The following is a 22603-nucleotide window of genomic DNA, read 5'->3' on the forward strand; positions in this document are numbered from 1 at the left end:
TTCCCCACTCATTTATACTTAGTAGAAAAAAATTGGAAATCCCTCATTTGTTTGACTTGCAAGTTTATGTATGGTCCTTGGGAAGGATGGTAGTAAAGATGACAGCTACCTTAGTAGCACTGTTAATTCCAAATACAGATTCAACAGATCTCACTAAGCCATCATGAATTCTACAATAATGTTTTCAGTTTGCAGTTCCTCTTGGTGAGGGACTGGGACTTTTGTCTTTCCAAATGCTGGCTAAGATTTGTCTTTGAAATATGTCATTGTTTCTGCACCTTCTTCATTGTTATCACTTAAATATTGAGGAAAAACTGTGTTTTGTATTTTGGAATACTGGCATATGGTGACTGACTTTTAGGAAGTGGTGTTGTAGTAGTACAATAACTTTCAAAGGAAACATGTTAGTCCTGTATTTTTGTGTGAATATACAGCGTAGATAAGTTGAGTATGGCTGAATACCACTAAGCATTTTGCAATTTAAATGGGACTAACAGTCATCAAATTTTACCAAATTATTCATGGGGCTTTTTTGAAATATGATGGAGAGTAACTTAACTGATGCAGAGAAATCTGCAGAGACAAAATTACAGACGGGATTTGGTAATTTGGAACTGGATTTCTGTGGTTCTTGAGACTGATTTGTTTCCAGGTGATATACAGTATTGCAATTCTAACTAACACTATTAACAAGCTTTATGGAATTTTTTTTATGCAAATGTTGAACTTGTTTTGATTCTCAAGTCTGAGCAATAGAACTGAGATTGTTCTGTCTTCTTGCATGGTACTGCCTTTGAGACTTGCATGAAAATGCTAACTACCTTCTCTCTCTTCTCCCTGATGTGCCTCAAGGCTGCCAGACAGATCAAAGATAGGTACAGTACAAAGCCTACACTTTTTGTCTCTTTGAATTAGTTTTATCCTTGAAAATGCATTTATTTTTAAGGAACATAGTCAGCTTGAATCAAATTCATGGACTCTGCTTTCTTAGGTGTTCCTCGTGACATCACAAGTTATGAAAGAGAACTGAAACTTTTTTTCCTCTTCAGTGTTGTTCCTTGCTGGTTCTGGACCTTTCATCCCTTGATAAAAAGAGATGTTTTTAACACAGGGAAACATCTCTACTGCAAAACTTCTGATTGTTTTAATAGCTGGTGGGTAAGGTTGAATAATATTTCAAGCTGACTCTGTTCCTTTAAATTGTGATCAAGACTTGATTAATTTATCACCCCTTACAGACTTTTGCTAGCTAACTTCAAGTATTTCTGGTGATATCACTGAACTGTTATAAATTCACTATTTCTAGTGGGTTTTCCTTGTACAGTGTCTTGAATCTGCTGTTTAGAAATGGAACATGTCTGTTTCAAAATAAATGCTAAGGTCATCTTAAGCTGGAAGTGTAAATTGTACTCTGAGAATCTGACATCCTGGTTCAGAAAGTTTCCCACGTGGTGTGTAACAATTTGTAAGACCACTCACAGGGTGTTACCTATGTGTGTTACTCCTACTGACCAAATTGGTTTGCTTTCGGCTTACATATTTTCAAGGGAGAATCTGCTTGTCTGAATTGTCTGGAGTTTTATGTAAAATGAGTATTTGATTGAGAAAACTTCACTTTTCCAAGGGTAAAGAACTGGAGTAGTTAGCAAATCAGATGGATCGTGGCAGTGATAGGTATCTTAGCTCTTTAGAAGTTCGTTAAGACTTAACCGTTAATACTTAGAAGGTTTCCTCTCTTCCTTTTTGGTTTCTTGAACTGCCCTGTAATCTTGCCTTTGAACCAATTGTGACAGGTTGTCTCTATAAGATTGGCACCTAAAGAGAAGTAAATAATGTCTGAAACTGACTTAATGTTCTGTTAAAGCTAATTGGAACATTTTCCTTTCCTAAGAAGCGATATAGTCTTACCGTCAGGCCAGGTAGTGGAATCTGGTTGCTGCCTGCCCATTCTGAATTTCAGGAAGTTAACTGTGCCTTGGGATATTGGCTGTTTTACTGTGTTCATTTCATTGTCATAATTGTCTTATGTTTCCCCGAACTATAATCTTCTCATGCTTGTGTCTTTAATACACACCTTCATATTTATTCCTCCTTCTTCACTGCCTAACATTTTGATGTTTTTCATCATTCTTTAACATAACTGTAGTTAGCACACCATCTCTATTATATGCCAGTGAAGAACATAATACCTCATGGGAAGTGATATGCATTAGGTGTTCTAGAGATGTATCAAACCTGTGAGTGTAGATTGGATGTTAGTGTTTCCAGTAGACTATCTGCTAACAGTGTCTAGTTTGTCGTTAAACTTTTCTTACAACAGGGAAAGCCTCTTGTGCTGTCTCAAATCAATGTCATCAGGTCATGCGGCAGAATTTGAATGACTTCTGTATTAAAGAACCAGAAAACAGACTTACTCTTTTATTTTGGTCTAGTCCAAGTAGTACTGAAGTGTCCTAAGAATATCCATAATAAGGTCTAAACTAAAGATTCCAGAAGTGGAAATGGAGTGGTGCTTTGGTATGTCTTATGAGGCTGATCAAATGCTTGCATGCTCCAGAATTCTGTGTATCTGCAACCTTGGCATTTCATCCATGCATAAGAATCAAAATCACAAGATTCAGGTTTTTCACTCGTATTTATTAATGGCTTTCAAGCAACATTTAGGTTTTAAAAAATGCATTCCACTTCTTAAGTAGTTAGTGAATCTTGTCCTTTTTGGATTTATTAAACTTTGTTTTAAGTTCCAAATTTCTGAATATGTAAAACACAATCTAATTCTGCACTGTTTTAGATGTTTATGCACTTCCTCATTTTGTGTAAGGTAGTACAAGTTCTTGGTTTCAAATCAGATTCTAAGGCATTAAAGACAGGCTTGAAGTTTTTTCTAGTCATTTTTAGAATCTCTCTGTCTAGTAATAGAATCACTGGGAACTTGCACTGTAGTCTCTTTGAGACATCAAGACTATTTTGGAATCTGTGCTAAACAGTTGTGAAAGATTAAAACATTTTATAGTAGTTTAGAATATTTTTTGGCTAACAGTTTGAAATTAAAAGTACAGGTGATCTGATTGCTGTCTCTGAAACTGACTAGAGGTCTTAAACAGTGCAAAATGTGTCTTGCTAATACTGCTTTCCTGACTTTAGAGTCACAATGGCTTCAGCATTTCGCATCTCTCTGAAACCAGAGGTCAGTGACAGTATGACTCACTTGATGGTGGACTTCACCCGGGAAAGGCATGCCCTCCAGACTGTTAAGTTTTTGCCAGGTATGCACTGAGTTTAATTTGTTACTACAATAGATGGTGATACTAAAAAAAGGAAATCCTCATGCATCCTAATGAGCAATTTTTAATTAGATATTAAGCAGAATATCTTGATGGTAAAAGTTTTCTAGTTTTTTCTTCATCTCTGCATGACATGGCACTTCTGAGAATGATGTTTATGTTTTCCGAAGTGGGAACATGTCTTTCAGGTTGTGTTTTTTGTTTTTTTTTTTTTTTCTTGAGTTGTATGCTCTTCTGTACTTCATGAAACTATCTGAAGTTCTGAAGACTATACCTGGTAGCTTGATGCTTAGTGATGCACTAAAGTCCTAATAACCTGTAGTAAGTTGTGCATGGAACTGTAAGCTATTAAGTAACTTATGTGAATAGTGCTGTGATATAAAATACCTGGTAATGGTTATCTACTATGATAATGGAACATTTGAATTTTTTGTTGTGTTTTAAACTGGTCTGTATCTCAGCACCACACAGCCATTCACTTTGCATGTCCACAGCAGTATGGGAGAGAGAACTGAAAAAAATGTAAAAGAGCAAGAACTTGTGGTTTCATTTAAGAAGAGTTTAATAAGAATGGGGTAGAAAACAAAGAAAAACCTACAAGAATTAATACAAAAACAAATGGTGCACAGTGTATTTCCTTACCACCAAATGGCTGATGCTGTACCAGTACCCTAGCACAGACAACTCCCTCCAGGTTTTGTTTTTTTTTTTGTTCAGACTGACACAGAATCATAGAATCACCAAGGTTGGAGAAGGCTTCTAAGATGATCTAGTCCAAACATCTACATACCACCAATGTTTCCCTGCTAATCCATGTCCGTTAGTACCACATCTAAACGTTTCTTGAACACCTCCAGGGATGGTGACTCAACCACCTCCCTGGGCAGCCCATTCCAGGACCTGATCACTCCTCCTGAGAGGAAATTTTCCCTGATATCCAATCTGAATCTCCCCTGGCACAACTTGAGGCCATTTCCTATAGTCTTAATGCTAGTTATGTGGGAGAAGAGGCCAACCTCCACAGATGGTGATGGAGAAACCTTAAAAGGTGACAGCAGGAGCTGTTCTGAAGGCTTCATCATGTGGTGTGGAATGTTCCTCTGGTCAGTTTAGGTCAGCTCTCCTGGCTGTGTACCCTCCTAGTATCTTGTGCACCCCTAGCTTCCTCACTGTCAAAGCAGCATAAGCATCAAATTTTGTAGTATAAACACTGCTCAACAACAGCTAATACACTAATGTGTTACCAGTGTTATTCTCATCTTATATCCAAAACACAAGCACCATACTAGCTGGTATGAATACCAGCCAACATGAACATTATCGCATCTGAGACAGAACACTATCACAGCTGTTTGGTAAATTTAGATGGTATATTTCAGTATATGTTTCATATTTTACTCATTTCTTTCCTATTTTCTTTCCACTTTGCCCTTGACTCATACTAAGAATATATTGACAAGAATACTGCTGGCAAGGATGTAAATTTCTTCATCTGTGTGTCACTATTCCAAATCTGTGAAGGGCTTAGCAGCATCAGTTTACATTTTGCACATCTATCTTTTATGCTGCAGATACAGTACATAGTAACAGGCATAATAAATTATCAATGATATTTTTAATACTTAGCTAGCACTGTCTAGGCAGAAATTCCCATTTGTATTCTGAGACTTTGTTGCTCATTGCCTTGTATTCTACAAATAAGGGAACCATCTAGATAATCTGATCACATTGTGCACACTTGACAAGGATGAGAGTGTTAAAATCTGACTCCAAACATTCATAATCTTATATCTGGATGAAGATACAATTTAGTATGACTCTCCTTATATGCATGCATTTTTGTTTTAAAATGCAAAAAATTTGGTATTGTTTAGGCTGTTCATTTGTAAACTGGAAAATTTTCTGGATTTAGCTTTCTACTTTCTGTAGCACTAAGTTATCAAATAACTCTGGCACTGAAACCTGATAGTTCAAATTCATAGGCAAAATTGACTTGATGGTGTTTCCTGATGTGACCTAATGTAGGAAGGTAAAAACAATCTTGGTGTTGCAGTGGAGCAAGACTTAAACTTTTGCTTTTTCTTCTGAGCAGCATAGTTGTTCTCAAGGTTTTTAAACCTACGCTTGTTTGAGTGTACTTCCCTTAACCAAAGGGAAAAGAGTATAGACAAGCAGTGCATCTTAAAAATACTTGAACAAGTAAACATGGGAAGGTGTGATGTGCATGAACGAGACCTGCTTCTAGTGGAGGTGCTATATCTAGAAGCTGTTTGTATATAGACAGTGAAATTATGCATCTCTAAATGTGACTTAAGTATAATTAAAGTGATGCTCGTTATCATCAGTTGTTATTGGGAGGAATCACTGCTAAGAATTTCTTCAAGAAATAGTAGATTCAGTTGCACAAAGACAACCTAACTATAATTAGAAATCAGTTAATTGATCATAACTGTGGAAAAAATGCACAAGTCTCTGAGTATTATGAAAAGTGGTATGGTATTATTTTTCTTTTTTGGACAAACTCTGTAGTTCTGCAAGTCCTGTGGATGTATCAGCATTGTACTTTTTTTCAAATGTTCCATCTTGATATATTGACTTCAGGCCTCTTTGAAGCTTTTGTGAATGCCAAAACAACAAACAAGCTTTTGCAGATCTCATTTCCAAAAGCTTTGAGCAAGAAATGCTTCAAACACTTTTCCAAGTGCTTTAAGTCACTTCAAACAAGTGACTTAAGTGCTTTTCAATTCATGAAAACAGACTTTTGTTTATAAATAAAACTACTACTGCATCTTCTTTAGTAGATTGTCAGAATTCTCTCCTCTTCTTTTAAGACAAAAGATGAAGAGGGAAGAACTAGATAACTGGTAACTGGCTAGGAGAAATTATTTTACTGTTATCTGTGATGATGGAAGCAAACTAAGTGATAATGTTTGAGGGATGCAATTGATATTAATCAAAAGGCTCAGAAAAATAAAGCTTTTTAATGTTACCCAAAACATACGTTCATAACTGTGGACTTAGTTCCTCTCTGCTCTTATGTGCACTTATTGCTTACAGAAGAGGATTAACCTAACTTACCGACAAAGCCCAAATGTGTGTAAAATATGATGCAAATGTTAATTCTGATGTCAATGCATGTTTATTCTTTTGTGTATATTAAGTGGAAACGATGCGTAGTCATTAACTGTGCTTTGATAATGGAATTTGTTCCCTAGAAGAAATGAGTGATACTGGGCTGTAGGTGGTTTCTGAATTCTAATCAATACAAGGAGAACATACTGTATTGACTCTGTTCTCTCCTTTGATCTGATTTGTGTACTTCTTTTTCTGCAGTTCCTAAAGCTCCGATAATTGATTTGGCAGCATGTCTAGTCATTGATAACTGTATAACAGTATCATGGAGAATGCCTGAAGAAGACAGCAGAGTTGATCACTTTGTACTGGAATATAGGAAAACCAACTTTGATGGGCTTGCTCGTGTAAAAGATGAACAGTCTTGGGAACTGATAGACTATATTAAAGCTACTGAATATACATTATCAGGTAAAGGCTGTTTATGCTTAAAACCTAGGAATATTGATGTAACTTTTGCTTTGAAGCATTGCAGAATATCCATCTGTCTGTGTGTAATGAAGCATCATTTGTTTCATTTTGGTCTTGGATGCTTTGAACAGTAGCAGCTCTTTCTCATATGTAGAGTATGAGGTTTTATAAATACTCACCTTTTAAATTAAGTTCATGATGATACATTAAATTCCTTTTTTTTTTCAAGTTGAAATAAATGGAAGACTGCAATATGAAGTAGATCTTAGTCTTGTAAAGTTGTCAATGGTTAATCTCAATTCAGTTTTCTGAACATCTACTTTTTTAGGTCTAAAGTTTGATACAAAATATATCAATGTCAGAGTACGAGCTTGCAACAAAGCTGTGGCAGGGGAATACTCGGATCCTGTGACTCTGGAAACAAAAGGTAAAATATTGAAAGACTTTAACCCTGTCTTATATCGTAAGAAGCCTGGAATGGTTGGAAGGGACCTTAAAACCCATCCAGTTACAACTTCCCTGCTATGGTTAGGATTGCCCCCCTACCAGATGAGGCTGCCTAGGGCCCCATCCAACCTGGCCTTGTGCGCCTCCAGGGATGGGGCACCCACATCTTCTCTGGGCAGCTGTGCCAGGGCCTCACCGCCCTCTGAGTAAAGAATTTATTTGTCAACATCTAATCCTGAACTCCCCTCTTCTAGTGTAAAGCCATTCCCCCTTGTTACATCTCAGTTTGTCTGTGGAAAAAGTCAGTCTCCCTCCTGTTTATAAGTTCCCTTTAAGTAATGCAATGAAATCTCCCTCAAACCTTCTCCGGACTGAATGAGCCCATCACACTCAGCCTGCCTTAGCAGGAGAGGTGCTCCTACCCTCTGATAGTCATTATGGGTGTTTTAACTTTGGATCTCTAGATTCTAATCACGGTAATTATTCAAAAAATAAGCAGCTCCAAATGGAGGTATTCTGAGGCTAATGGGTCCTTGACAGTGTTTTCCAGTAAACTAGAAGAATAATTTCATGGCAGTGATGGTTTGTAACAGAATGCAATTCTTGATTGTTCTGATGGAAATAATGATTCTGATACTCTAACTAGTGCAAATTCTGTACTATAATGGGTGCAATTGCTGATACAAACAAGACAATTAAAATATAAATTGTGTTACTTGTAAGCACTAAATAAAAGCAAAGTTATATGCAACTTGAATGAAGCATTGTGCATTCTGATAACCTTTTTTATAACTATTTTAATACTTCTAAGCAATGGTCATTGTGGAGTGTTCATATTTTAATATTTAAATACTTTAGTTACTTACGTTCCTTAATCCAGTACCAGAAGCATAATTCTGGTTTTTGACTGCCTGTAGTATTCTACCTCAACACTGTGTCTAGTTTACTTTCTTCAGTAATCAGCCCATGGAAACTCAATATCCACATCCATATACTTGCTTCATGTTGTTTTTTTTTTAAGACGTGTGCTGTTGAGCTTCAAAATCATAAAATCTCGAGTATACTTTCAGCATCAGGCTATAATAGCTGATTGTATTAGGACACTCACAGAGTAGTTTATTTGTAAGTATCTCTAAGGGACTTAGCATGCTGTATTCATTTTCTTTTCTTGGATGAGGAAGTTGACTGCAGCAAATGGACTTTGCAGTTCAACTCTCATGTTTTATCCTGACAGTTTTGTTTTCTGCATGTTTATAGTCCTTATTAATCACAAATACCTTGTTGGAGAATCAGTGCTGTGGTGCATGGAGAACGAGAATGGCTTTTTAAATCAGTCTTAACTGCAAGAGTCTAAGTAGGCTGTAACTAGCAGAAAGTGCTGGTTGAATTCAATTAGTAGCACTGCAACATTACAAAGATGAAAAAATATTTTGATATAACCTGTACACTAAAGGTAGATTATATACTAAAGGTTCTTTAGGGTGCTTCTTGCCTTGATTGCAAGCATCAAACTAAAGGTGATGTTTCTTTTAAGTAAAATAATAATGTTGCCATTTCTCTACTACTTCCATCTTTTTTTTTTTTTTTTTTGAGTCTCCACCAGGGGGAGAGAATGCTATTTCACTTCACTGTTTCACATTTTGTCTTGACCAGCATTTGTGTTCGATTTGGACAATACTTCATCTCATGTGAACTTAAAAGTTGAAGATTCCTATGTTGAATGGGAACCTACTGGAGGTAGAGGCCAAGAAAAAGTAAAAGGGAAAGAAAATAAAAGCAGGTAAGAACTTTGTAAATATATGTGTTGTCTGAAATGCATTATCTGACAATTAAAAGGGGCAAGTAGGGAGAAACTAAATTGATGGTATGACAGTGGGACACAAAAAGAATTTTCATTCAGAAGTCTTTCTCTGAAAGGAATGTTCATTCTTTGTTTCTCCTCCCCTGTAAACAGGTGTAGAGGCTATTTCTGGAATCAGTCATAAATGTCTAAAATATTAAGTTGAATGTAAGTCTTTGCAAAATACGTTTGCCAAGGTGTCAGTCAAAGTTCTAAAATAAGGTGAGGTAAATGTCAGGAAGTAACTGGTATTCAGCTCTAAAACTGTGTCCAGTAGTTTTTCAGATCAATACTTAAAAATGGACAGGTCTTCTACAAAATATACATATATAAATGGTTAAGGAAAAATCTGGCTACTATGTACTTTTGGAAAGCTAAAGTTAAGAATGAAATTGGTACTATAAATGATGTTTGAATTTATCTTATAACTCTTACTGGTGAGGAAAAGGTACCAATAAAACAAACCAGATAGTGGAAGATAACGATAATAGAACATATCTTTTGTAAAATGCTTTGGCCTCCTGGAGGTTGGCTTGTTGATACATCCATGGATATGGTTGGCCAAATGTGCCACAAGGGCACACTGCAGACTTGTCCACAGGGCTCCTACCTGTTTTTCTGCAGATTTGCTCTTCCTTCAGCAGTCCCCCAGTCTCTCCTATTGTGTGGGGTTCTTCCACCTGGAAAATCACATCCACAGCAGTGAGCCTGGTGGTCACATGATTCTCTCTGTAGCTTTTAGTCCACTTGGCATTCCATATCCCACCATTGTAGATATGAAGAGTGAGAGTAGGTGAACAGTCTTGCTAAAATAAAGGTGTGAATTGTGCCCATTACTTTTCCTTTCCCCACAGAGCTGGTTAATTTTTCCTTAAAGACAGTTGATTTTTCAACTGTGTATAATCAACACTGCTTGAGATAATACATGAACAAATATGCTCCCTATAGGCATATACTGCCAGAAGTATGGTAACTTAGTGCTACTTGAAAAATGTGGACAATTTATTTTACTAATGGAACAGTTGTTTAATGAATACTTCTGTCTGACAGTGGCCAGAATACTGTGCTGAAGAGCAGTAAAAGGTGATAATATACCTCATTCTTAGGATCTAACATCTAGTTTTGTTGAGAATCTTTGCTAAATCCCTTTGCTTGATGTAGTGAGCAATCTAATAGCCTTTATCAGTAATGGCATATATGTGCTTTATAAAATTCTTAAGAATTTGACTGTATATTCACAGATTTTGTATGTTTTCTAGTGACTGGAAAATAGTCCTATAAGAGTACCTCCTGGTGTGCAGGATGTGTGATTTGCAGTAGAGGAACTGTGCATTCTAGAGTTTATACAGAGATCCCTGTTATTTACAGATTCATCTGTACATAACCGGTATATATCTGTAATATACATTTTTAAACTTCTGCCCCATGGTGACTTAATAGTGATTCTTCCAAATGCACTTATTGTTCATTTCTGAGAATTTTAAAGTAACTTGATATTTTTAGTTCTTATTTTTGAATCCAGCTACTTTTTGCTTCTGAACTTGTATAATAGTTGTCTTTAGTCAGAGGAAAAACGTGTTTTCGCGTCTTCCAAGATGATAGAGTTTAACCTGATGGTATGTGTATAAATAAATAAATAGAAATGGCAGTTCTACCTACTGAATCAACTTTTCAAATGAGAAAGCATCATTTTTATTATGTAAACGCTGTCAGAACATTCAATTATTCCTTGTATAACTGTGTTTTCAGTTAGAACTTTTGTTATGATTTTCTAATAGAACTCCTGTTTGAGAAATTACTACTTTTTTAGTCTCTTGAACTTTTTCACTGGTTTTGTAGTTGTGGGATTAAAGCAAATGCCCAGGTTTCTCATAGATTGCCCAATCTATGCCCAATAATTTCTCATAGGTATTACTTTTCTGTGCTATCCATCAGGAGAATATATATTTTTGTTTGACATTAGCAGTACTGAAAAATTTATGTAGGTGAAACAAGCTCTTGAAGCTGTGCACTACCTATAGTTTTGCAACAGGAAGCTATCAATTTCTGCTGAGCCAGGTTTTAAGCCTGCTTTCGGGGTTGACTTCTTGCTCTACAAACCTTGGGAGTCTGTCTCTTTTGTTTTTGTAGCTGGCAGTAAAGGACTTCCCTAGCTTTTGGTTTGGTATGATGTGGTCATGTTCAACTGTGTCTCAGGCTCACCTTTTCTTGCAGGAGATTTAGGATCTTTGAATCATACAGGAGGCTTTTCTTCCTTGTTTAAAAGTACCAGCCCAAAATTAGTATGTATTAGAGGGATTAAAATTTAATGCTAACTCCATGGCTGGCGAAGAGGCTATGGTAGTATCTGTTTCACATGGCAAATAGGCATCTTTTAAGGGCTGGAAGTACATGATGGACGTGGTTCATATGGTTCTTAATGACAGGTTCTTAATGACAGGTAACATATCTGTAAGAGTGTATTAATGTCTTGGACCAGACTGGAAGGGGCTTTGAGAAACCTGATCTAGAGAAAGCATCCTTGCCTATGATGGAGTTGGAAATAGATGGTCTTTAAGGTCCCTTCGAACCTAAGCCATTCTGTGGTAACTTCTGGTATCTGTCCTTAGTCTTCTCCAAAAGAGAACGAATGTTGCTCCAAGTCTGTTTTCTTTGGTGAAAAAAGATAAAACTGAGGCTAACTGCTGTACTACAGATGACAATCATAGTCATAAGACTATGATTTTGTTATTGAAGAGTGGAAGAAATACATCAGTTACTCTGTGTTATCTAATAAAATCTGTGCTGCATTAGAAAGAGGGCACCAAACTGACAATGCTACAAAATTTTCTGCCCTTCCATTTCTGAAGGGAGTGGTAAGCACTTAAAAATAACTTTGCATTTATTTATTTGTTTTTTCAAACGTTCATGCTAAATACTGAATGCCATTGTCTGAACTGCTAAAGGCTGTTAGATTCAGTTGAGAAAGCCCATGCAGGTGGCCATTTAAAGAACATGTGAAAGAAATAATACTGAAGACCTTTTAATGTTTCCCTGACTTTGACAAAATTCTAGCAGAGTACCTGCTTTTTTTCCTAGAGTCATTCTCTAAGTGGCCACACTTGCTTTCTGCCTAACTCAGTTATACCTAATCTTATAGAAAAATTTCAGCAGCTTTTGTTGGCTATGCAAATGAATGGTCTCTGTCTAAAGCAGGATGGATTCTGCAGTGAGTGTTTTCCCCCTGAAATTATGCTTTAATTCTTGGTTTTGCTTTGTTTTGTTTCTTTTTATGCAACTGCTTGTTTCTTTTTCCTTTGGTAAGTAAACTACAAGTTTTCACATTAATAACATTGGAAAGCTTTTGATGTAGTTCGGATTATTGCATGCTACTCACTTAACTGGTTCATGTAGTTCTTGCAATTCATTTAGAAGGTTGGCTATCTTCTCATCAGTATTGCTAATTTATATGCTAGGTTGTGGTGCTAAAGATAATCATCAGTTTGAGAGCAGTGATTTCTTGAAGGCTTCCTTAACTAGATCAAAATAAATGAAGATGAACAAGATATTCTAGCATGTTTTTATATGATGGTTTAATACAACTCATCTTTTAATTGCCACCTGAGTTTATTTTAATTGTGTTACCAGGCAGAAGGGGCATTTTCTGACCCATTATGAAATGGTGTTTGAGAACAATTCCAGGAAGTTGAAATCAGCGTAGAATGAGTCAGAACAGTAACAAGCTCAACTTCACTGTACTTGGTGTAGATGTTTAAACAATAATTAGCGTTACCAACCTGTAGCTGAAGTAGAAAGTTAAAGGGAAAACATTCTTTTTTGTATATAAGCTCTTGTATGCTAGACTCTGGGGGTGTGGATTTGGAAATCTCCCTAAATATGCCAGAAGTAACGTGCTTTCTGTACTGTTCAAGTTTTGTCAGTGAAATTAAAGCTGTAAACTACGTAGCTGCTTCTGAGAAGTTAAACAGTTTTGCCACTAATTGCTTTTAAAGTAAAAAAAAAAAAAAACAACATGATTTTCTGACTACCAAGGTTTAATGTTCACTGTAGTCTGCTAATAGCTTTCATTTTGTGTAACGATTAAATTTTTAGGAATTACATTTTGAAGGGATAATAAAGGTAAAAGAAAATATTTCAAAACATTAGGAAACCTCCTTGGGTTAAAAATTATTCTTTCATGGAAATTCACTAATATGTTCTCCAGTGCAAAGTTTTCTGCATTTATTTTGTTACCAATTTCTAAGGGAGATTTTTCTGATCATACTTAATCAAGAAAGGTTTTGCTTTTGTTAGGATTAGACTCTTTAATTTTATAAGGATTCCTATGGTGTTGCTGTGTGTTCCTCAGCACAGTGTGTTATGGCACAGTTTAATTTTGTGGGGTCTTTGAAAAACTTTGTAAATAAATAAAATCCCCCTTGTTCAATATATACTTTTGATATTTAATTTTTTGAGGAGGATTATGGTGCATTAAACTCTGGAAGTCCTGTTTCATCTCTTTTAATTCTGCTTAGATTTGATATTCCTGGGTTTTGTATAATCTTCAGTGTGTGATTTTTGAAATTACAGTTATCGTTTTATTCCTTTTGTAGTTCTTCATTGGGTTGCACTCTTTCTTGGGATTTCTTTCACAGTTTATCCAAGCAATATATATACTGAAAAACCCATCTTTAAGATATAACTGGTGTTACTTTCTCATTCACTGATACTGAAATTTAGGTATCTTTGTATCGAGTATCAGTAGTGCATTCATACTCAACTGTTGTAGCTGATTTACATGGTTTATTAGAAATCTTATGTGAAAAACAGCTGTCCAAGGTTCTGAGTATTCCAGGCAAAATACTGGTTTATGTAGAAGTCTGTGTGCCACACATCTGCTTTTTGCCATCTGTTTTGTTTCTCTGAACTTGTTACATCTTGATTTCCTTTTTTTCCTTGTTGTCATGTCTTCCATCTCGGTTTTTGTGCATGTGTACTAGCTGACTGTTAGAGTTGTGTTGCTAGTGGCTGAACTTGACTGCCATTGCAGTAGCTTGTGTACGTTTTTTGCAACATAATTGGCTCTTGCTTGGGAAAACTTGTTTTGATGTGCGTTGCTGTAGTAGTGTGCAAATCTTGAACGGTTCTTTTCCTAGAAGCGGTGCATCTCCAAAGAGGACATCTATTGGTGGAAAGGCCCCAGTGAAGGGCAGCAGAGATCGTTTTGCTGGTGAATCGTACACCGTGTTAGGTAAAGTGAACTTTTTTTTTATGACTTTGAAATCAGATTAGATAAGAATCAGAGTATAAATCTGAGTTCATCCAAGGCTGTGTACTTGATGCTGCCCCACACAGGGGTAGTCTTGCCTATTTAGCACCAGGATTTTGAGCTATACCAAATGACTTCAGGTCTTCTGAAGTCCTCTGTTACAAAGCTCTTAGTGACTGGCATTCTCAGCTTTGCAACATGAGTTGTTGTTAAATGTATCTTGTCTTAGTGGATATAAGTAAAAACTGCCTCCTTTTTCTGCTTTATCTCTTATCTATTTATACTATATATATATATATATATTTGTTACTAGTAGTTCAGACTTTTCTGTTTCAAAGTCTTTACTGTAAATAAGCTAAAATAGAGCAACCCTAACTGGTTCCTGTTAGGAAGCAAAAATTGTAAGATACAAATATATTACAATTAAATGTATTTTTTGATAGGAAACAATGCTATTGAAAGCGGGCAGCACTACTGGGAAGTGAGAGCACAGAAGGACTGCAAATCCTACAGTGTGGGTGTGGCGTATAAAACGCTGGGGAAATATGATCAGCTGGGAAAGACTAACATAAGCTGGTGCATCCATGTCAACAACTGGCTGCAAAACACACTTGCAGCAAAACATAATAATAAGACCAAGACGCTGGATATGCCTGTTCCAGACAGGTTAGGAGTGTACTGCAACTTTGATGGAGGTAAACTACAGTTCTATTAAATTTAACTAATAAGCTTATTTGAATATTGGTGTCTAACTGAAGCAGTGCAAGGCAAAGTAGTACATTACTGATGCTTCCAATTGACAGTCTCTTATGAAAAGAGACAGCGCTGTTAGTGTAATAATGCTCATAATATCAAATGACTTGAGTTCATCTATATGACACAGCTGCTGAGAAATTTTCAGTTGTAGAATAAACTAATTCTGTTCCAGGGAAATTATTCCAAATGTTTTCCTGGAAAAGTACCAAACTTAGAGAAAGTTAGACAGCAGCAGCTTTAAACATGTATTTCAGCTTACTTTCTGCCTCTTTCAGGTCAGCTCACGTTTTACAATGCAATCTCAAAGGTGCCACTATATACCTTCAGAATGAAGTTTACACAGCCATTGTTACCAGCCTTCATGGTCAGTATCCAAAACTTTGATCTGTTTCTAACACTGAATTCACTTTGCTGAAGACTAATAGTTGTGCTTTAAGGGTGGAAATGTGGATTACTGCTTGTGATGAATACTTCAAAATGTTTGTTCTCTTTTTTATTTCACACAGTGCTTACATTACACCCTGACACTTCACTGGGGTGAACTCTTGATTACAGATCTCTCAACTATAAGACACTTCATCTTTATAAAAATCTTTATAAATTCATTGTGTTCTGTTAGCTGACGATCCTGCTACAGTAATAGATTCAAACTGATGCAGACAAAAGCCCAATATGCTAAAAGCTTCCAAAGCAGGTATCATGAGATTAAACTAGATTAAATGCATCACTCTGAGATAAAACATTATAGCTTTCAGATGTTTGAAAGTAGTGGGATTTTCTTGCTAGCTTTTTCACTGGTCTGCATGCCTTTTTTCTGCCTATAAGCTAATAAATGAAAACTTGCTTTAACTGTGAAAATTCAAATCTGCAAAAATGCAGGAGAAGAGAATAAGTTACTACATGCTTGTTTTTCTTTAAGGGTTTTGAACAAGTGGAGTTGGAGGCCTCAGCTGCATTATAAGCTGCCTACCAAGGACATCATATTCTGGGAGCAGGATATAGGCCTGGGAAAAGTTAGGCATCAGAGGAGTCTGTCACTTTAGTTCATAGTTACAACTCAGGTGCCTGGACACTGACCTTCTGCCTCTTGTAATCCAGCCCACAGAAAACACAGCACTGTAGTTCTATCGTGTAATTAGGCCCATTAATAAATATTGCCCAGGCAGCTTTACTTCTCATCGTACTTTACTGTCAGACATACCACTACAAGTTGATGATGCATTGCTACAGCTGACTCATAAATCAGTTGTTAAGACATGGAAGGGAACACTTGCTTGTACAGCTCAGCCTATTCGTTTTCATCTCATACAGAGTTTAACAGTTAGTGGCTGCAGCCTCTCTCTTACGCTATTGATGTTAACTTGAATACAGTCAAAGTAAAAAAGGAAAGCTGCTTAATTACTGCTGTTGTATTGAAATTTATTTGTGAAATTGGGCACACATTCTTTAATATCATTCAGTTGGAGAGTAGGTGTCCCTTGCAATGGTGGCCCTGAAGCTCCTCAGAACTGTTTTTTTACATTGAACTGTGTCAGTGTTTGCATTCAGATAGCTCTGTCATTTCATGCTGAAACAAAGTATTGCTTTCCGACACTGGAGAACTGTTGCATGTTGGTTGTAACTGTCATTAAGTACTTCCTGCTTGGATATCAGTCTTGAATATAGGATTTTTTTGTTTTGTTATAAACTCAGTCTGAAAGCATAGAGTGTGTAGCATCTTAGATTTTATGGTCTAATGCTGGGGCCCTGGGCAACCTGATCTAGTGGATGGCAACCCTGACAACGGCAGGGGGTTGGAAATAAATGAGCTTTAAGGTCCTTTCCAACCTGAGCTATTCTATGATTATTCAGAGTTGACTTCTGATTAGAATGTTTTTGTGTGCTATGACTACAGAGAAAGAGAGAAGACAAATGCAGCTGTGTGTTAAGTTTTGTGTCAGTTCCACTCTGGGAGGGGAGAACAGAAATATAACTGCTTCATAATGTTTAGATTATTTGTGAATATTTTTTTCCTTTCTCTTTCAGATCAGGTGTGGTGGTCTTGCAGTAAGTACTGGTTTGCAGGTGCCAAGTGCAGTGAAAACACTCCAGAAAAATGAAAATGGATTGAGTGGATCAACTGGTAGTTTAAACAATATTGCCCAATAATGTCTATTGAACACTTCTATTGTTGACTTTTTTTTTTCAGTGCAGCTGCTACGTGCAGAAACCTGAGAATTTGTTTGATAAGTAGGTGGGAAAATCAAGAGTTGGAGCTATGTACTTTTCTATTACTGTACTTAAGCATTTTGTTATGAACTTGAATATTAATTATGTTACAAATATTTTTCTATGAAGAATATAACAAATAGCATTTTCTTAGCTCTCCTAGCAAGAATTATTTGACTATATATTAATACTACTGGTCTTCTTGTACAAACATGAGATAACAAGTAAGCATTTCAAAAGAGTATCTATTCATGTAAGAGATTGTAGGGTAGACATGAAGAAATAGAGTAATCTGTGCTTTTTTTCTGATTAAAAAAATATATATCAAAAATTAACAGTACTTTTGGATTCGTAGTCATACATTTCTTTCACAGATCACATAAAATGATAGGTTTTCTATCTCAGTTCTTACCTGGAAGTTTAATAGTAGTCAAATGATTTATTAGTGGGAGAGCTTCAAAACAAACAAAAAACAGCAGCAACAAAAAAGGCATGTTATATTCTTTGTGGAAAGAGTTAACATTTCAATGAGAATTATTTGTGTATCACTGACTGTTTAGAAATCTGCTTGCTTCCCTCTAATCAAGTCAAAGAGCTTTGAAATATTTTTTTCAGATATGTTAGGGCTGCTCTGAAAGTAATGCCTTCCAGTTTATTATGTTGGCCCACAGTGTCAGAAGAGGTGGCATGGTAGTAGAGGGTAAACCTGGGAAGGAATAACTGCATGCATCAGTATAGATTTGGGACTGGCCTGCTGGAAAGGAGAAAGGAGCTCTGCAGAGGATGTCCTGGGTGTCCTGGTGGACAACTGGTTGGCCATGAGATAGTGGTGTGCCTTTGTGGCCAAGAAGGTCCACGATAACCTACCTAGGCCACAATAAAAAGAATGTGGTCATCAAGTCAAGAGAGGTGATTTCCCCCTCTACTCTTCCCTGGTGAGGCCATGTCTGGAGTAGTGTCCAGTTCTGGGTTCTCCTAGTACAAGAAAGAAGGGGAAACTAGTGTTGAGAGTAAAACAGAGAGCTACAGAGATGATTAAGGGCCTCTCCTGTATGAGAAAAGGCAGAGAGACCTCAGACTGCTTAGCCTGGAAAAGGCTGAGAGAGGATCTTATCAACACTTACAAATACCTGAAGGACCGGAGTCAAGAGGATGGGCCCCAGCTCTTTTCTGTGGTGCCCAGCAACAGAACAAAGGGCAACAGGCACAAGCTGGAACAAAGGAAGCTCAGTCTGAACATAAGGAAAAACTTCTTGGCTTTGGGGGTGGCAGAGCACTGGAACAAGCTGCCTGGAGAGGTTGTGGAGTCTCCCCTGGAGATTTTCAATACCTACCTGGATGCTTTCCTGTGCAACCTGCTGTAGGGAACCTGTTTTTTCAGATAGTTGGAATCGCTGATTTCCAGAGGTCCCTTCCAACCCGTGGTTCTGTGATTATGTGACATAATCCTTAAATAAACAGCATCTGAAGCTATTACATAAGCAGTTGTTACTATCCAAATTTCAAGTATTTCTTCCTTATTTCTTTAGTTTTTTTTATTGCAGTGAACACCTGAGTAGAGCTCATCTGCTAAGATGTCACTGTCATGTGAGATTTGCATGCCTGGGCCCTAGTGGTGGTCAGAGAGAAAAGAATTATGACAGTTCCTTCTTATTTTAAGACTTATTCCTTAGGCTGTGGTTAATAGACATCTAAATAGCCAAGTGCCTGTTCATGCTACCCACTCATCTGCCCTACTATACCTACCTACCCTACTATAAATATAATCTTTTCTTTCCAGAGGAGAAAGTGTGTAATGAGAAACAGTGAGTAATCTCTAACACTGTAATGGGAGTGTAACAAGAGAGGTCACAAGTGGTGTCCCCCACGGCTTGGTACTGGGGCTGGTTCTATTTAACATCTTTTTTAATGATTTCAAGGGGGTTGAGTGCACCCTCAGTAAATTTGCAGACGGCACCAGTTTGGGAGGTAGTGTTGATCTGCTGGAGGGGAGAAAGGCACTACAGAGTGACCTGAATAGACTGGATGGATGCGCCAAGGTAAACTGTGTGAGTTTCAGTAGGGCCAACTGTCAGGTCCTGCATTTTGGTCACAGCAACCCCAGGCAACACTACAGGCTTTGGGAGGAGTGGCTGGAAAGCTGCTTGATAGAAAGGGACCTTGGTGTACTGATGGACCATCGGCTGAATATGAGCCTGCAGTATGCCCAGGTGGCTGAGAAGGTCAATGGCTTCCTGGCCTGTATCAGGAATGCTGTGGTGAGCACGACTAGGGAAGTAATCCAGACCCTGTACTCGGCACTGGTGAGGCCCCACCTGAGTACTGTGTTCAGTTTTGGGCACCTCAGTACAGAAAGGACGTGGAGGTGCTGGAGCAGGTCCAAAGAAGGGCAACAAGGCTTGTGAAGGGCTTGGAGAATATGCCCTATGAGGAGAGGCTGAGGGAACTGGGGCTCTTTAGTCTGGGGAAAAGGAGGCTGAGGGGAGACCTTATTGCTCTCTTCCAATATCAGAAAGGAGACTGCAGGGAGAGTGGGGTAGGTCTTTTCTCACTGGTGACAGGTGACAGAATGAAGGGAAATGGCCTCAAGTTGTGCCAGGGTAAGTTTAGGTTGGATATTGGGAAAAACTTCTTTACAGAAAGGGTTGTAAAGCACTGGAATAGGCTCCCCAGGGAGGTGGTTGAGTCACCATCCCTGGATGTGTTTAAAAACCATTTGGATGTGGTGCTCAGGGACATGATTTAGCAGAGGGTTGTTAGAGTTAGGGTAGCATGGTTAGGTTGTAGTTGGACTTGGTGATCTTTGAGGTCTTTTCCAACCTGAGCAATTCCATGGTTCTATGAAGAGCACTGAAAAGGGAGGTGATGTTCCCCCCTCTGCTCTGCCCTTGTGAGGCCCCATCTGGAGTACTGAGTCCAGGCCTGGGGTCACCTAGCAGAATAAAGATATGGAGGTCTTGGAGCAAGTCCAGAGGAGATCACGAAGTTGATCAAAAGGATGGAGCACCTCTCCTTATGAAGAAAGGCTGAGGGAGCTGGACTTCTTCAGCCTGGAGAAGACATTGGGGAGACCTCATTGCAGCTTTCCCACAGTTGAAATACTTACAAGCAAGAGATCAACTTTTTACATTGTCTCCAAGTGATGAGACAAGGGGGAATAGTTTTAAACTAAAAGAAGGGAGATTTGGCTTAGATGTCTGAGTAATTTACTGAGAGGGCGGTGAGGCCCTGGCATAGCTGCCCAGAGAAGCTGTGGTGCCCTACCCCTGGAGGTGCTTAAGGCCAGGTTGGATGGGGCCCTGGGCAGCTGAGCTGGTGGGGGGCAGCCCAGTGCAGAGTGGAACTGAGTGGGCTTTAAGATCCCTTTCAACCCCAACTATTCTAGGATTCTATGATTGTAATTATGAAATTGTTTCAGAAAGTTGTAGTGAAACCTGTAAGGTAAACTTGATTATACACCAAATGTATAATGCATGAGAGCTGCTCAGAAAGTAATGCCTCCTATTTTATTATGTTGACCCATGGTGACAGAGGCAGATGGTGGTGGTATGGCAGTAGAGATCGAATCTTCTGGGCAATATTTTGTTGCCATATGAGAGATGATAGCAGAGGGGCAGTCTGACAGAATGGTGTCTGACGTGGAAGTGGGAGTGAAGCAAAGCTGTGTCATTGAATTCCTCCATGTGGAAACAGTGGCACCCACTGACTTTCATCGACTCTTGCTGAATGTGTATGGAGACCAAACAGTGGATGTGAGTAGAGTTGAGGCAATGGGTGGTTTCATCAGTGGCCACAGGGGGTCACTTCTGCTGGAGCAGATTTTTACAAGCCTGCATGCTGCACTCTTGCTCACAGCTAGGAAAAACACATAGCTAATGGTGGTGATTGTATTGAAAAAGTGTTTTGTAGCTGAGAATGTGCTCTATCAAATAGTATTTATCTTTGTATCTGTTGTAGTTTCCATGGAAATAAGAGGCACTACTTTCAGAGCAACCTATGTAATCTTTTTCTTTAATGCTTAGTTTGAAGGAAGCGTGAAGTGTTTCATACTGTGATTTTTTTTGACTTGCGAGTTTTAGTCTAACCAGCGTCCTAAATTAACTTAACATGTGACTTCGTACTCTTGAAAGATAAATTTGTTACAATAGTTTGCACAGATGTCAGATCTTTGCTGCTAACAGCTAGTTCCATTGTTGTTTGTTTTTTTCTAGTAAATGGGGATATGAAGAATTGCCTTAAGCACTTTAGATTTTTTTTTTAGACTCTTTTTTGAGCTAGTCTCTGTTTTGACTTGAGTACCAGTATATTAGTGATACAGTTGGTGCACTGTTTGTACAAGGTATATTAATAATATCTGTTAAGAACTTGCTCTGCGGGTAAAGAGAGATGCACGCAGCCTTTGGAGCTGCTTTTTCCCAGAAGAAGCTTCAGGGATTGGAGGGGCAGTTCTCTGGTGGGGATTATCTTCTGTCCAACGCAGTAACACAGCTGGTGACTTCAGTACTGAGCCTCCCTGCTCTGGAGCCAGAGACTGTTTGGTGGCAAGTCAGGGGAGATCTTCTAAATGACCAAATTGAGATTTTGCTATTACTTAGTTAAGCAGTTACTGGCAGTATTTCAGAGTTAAAATATCTTCAGCATAACTTGTAAGGAACTGGAGGTTTCCCCTGAATGAACTTAGCAGGTTATCTTCATTTCTGTAACAAGCTGTGTGAACTTAGGAATGCAGCCTGCAGAAAGGATGATGTACAAGCATCCAGCTGATAGGCGTTCCTTTAAATACCAAATTGAGAAGGCAGAGAGGGACTTGTCTTTCTTTCCTCGTCGCTTTTTCTCCTCAGAGAACGGCATGAAGCTATTGCACAAACCTCCTTCGCTGCTTCTCGTATTCAGACAGCGGAGGCACGCCACCCCGAGCTCGGTCGCACTTCACGCTCAGGGGCCGGGCCGCTCCGCCGGAGCTCATCTCATCGCCCACCACGCTTCGGCCCACCCCTCGGCAGCCCCCCTGCCCACAGGCCTGTCGGCGCCCGAGGGAGGCAGGGCGCCTTCTGCTGTCTCTCACGTGTGTGTGTGTGAGTGTGTGTGTGTGTTGCAGGCGTTTTGTATTACTAAATAAAGCTGAAAGCTGATGCGTACACCTCCACCTAGCCCATGCTGCCTTCATTGCCGCGCGGCCGTCCCGGGGCTGCCAAGGGGCGGAGTGAGAATCGGGGGGAGGAGGGAGGGAGGGAGGGAGGGAGGAAGGCGGGCGGGGAGCTGCGCCTCGGCGCCGGG

General features: G+C 38.5%; 1 protein-coding gene across 4 annotated transcripts in view; it reads left to right on the plus strand.

The window, feature by feature from the left end:
- Positions 1-22472, plus strand: part of FSD1L (fibronectin type III and SPRY domain containing 1 like) — a 33596-nt gene extending 11124 nt beyond the window's left edge. The window contains exons 5-14 of one of the 4 annotated variants that reach the window (XM_004949352.5): positions 853-875; positions 3145-3266; positions 6618-6827; positions 7156-7254; positions 8928-9054; positions 10165-10197; positions 14250-14344; positions 14806-15057; positions 15394-15482; positions 17144-22472. In XM_004949352.5, coding sequence (XP_004949409.1) covers positions 853-875; positions 3145-3266; positions 6618-6827; positions 7156-7254; positions 8928-9054; positions 10165-10197; positions 14250-14344; positions 14806-15057; positions 15394-15482; positions 17144-17266 — 1173 coding nt within the window. In that variant the 3' untranslated portion in view covers positions 17267-22472. The remainder of the gene's footprint in view (positions 1-852; positions 876-3144; positions 3267-6617; positions 6828-7155; positions 7255-8927; positions 9055-10164; positions 10198-14249; positions 14345-14805; positions 15058-15393; positions 15483-17143) is intronic. The other 3 variants (XM_004949353.5, XM_424884.8, XM_004949354.5) reach the window with 3 other exon arrangements.
- The last annotated feature ends 131 nt before the right edge of the window (positions 22473-22603 follow it).

This window comes from Gallus gallus, chromosome Z (genome assembly GCF_016699485.2).
Source record: "Gallus gallus isolate bGalGal1 chromosome Z, bGalGal1.mat.broiler.GRCg7b, whole genome shotgun sequence".
Taxonomy (NCBI): domain Eukaryota; kingdom Metazoa; phylum Chordata; class Aves; order Galliformes; family Phasianidae; genus Gallus; species Gallus gallus.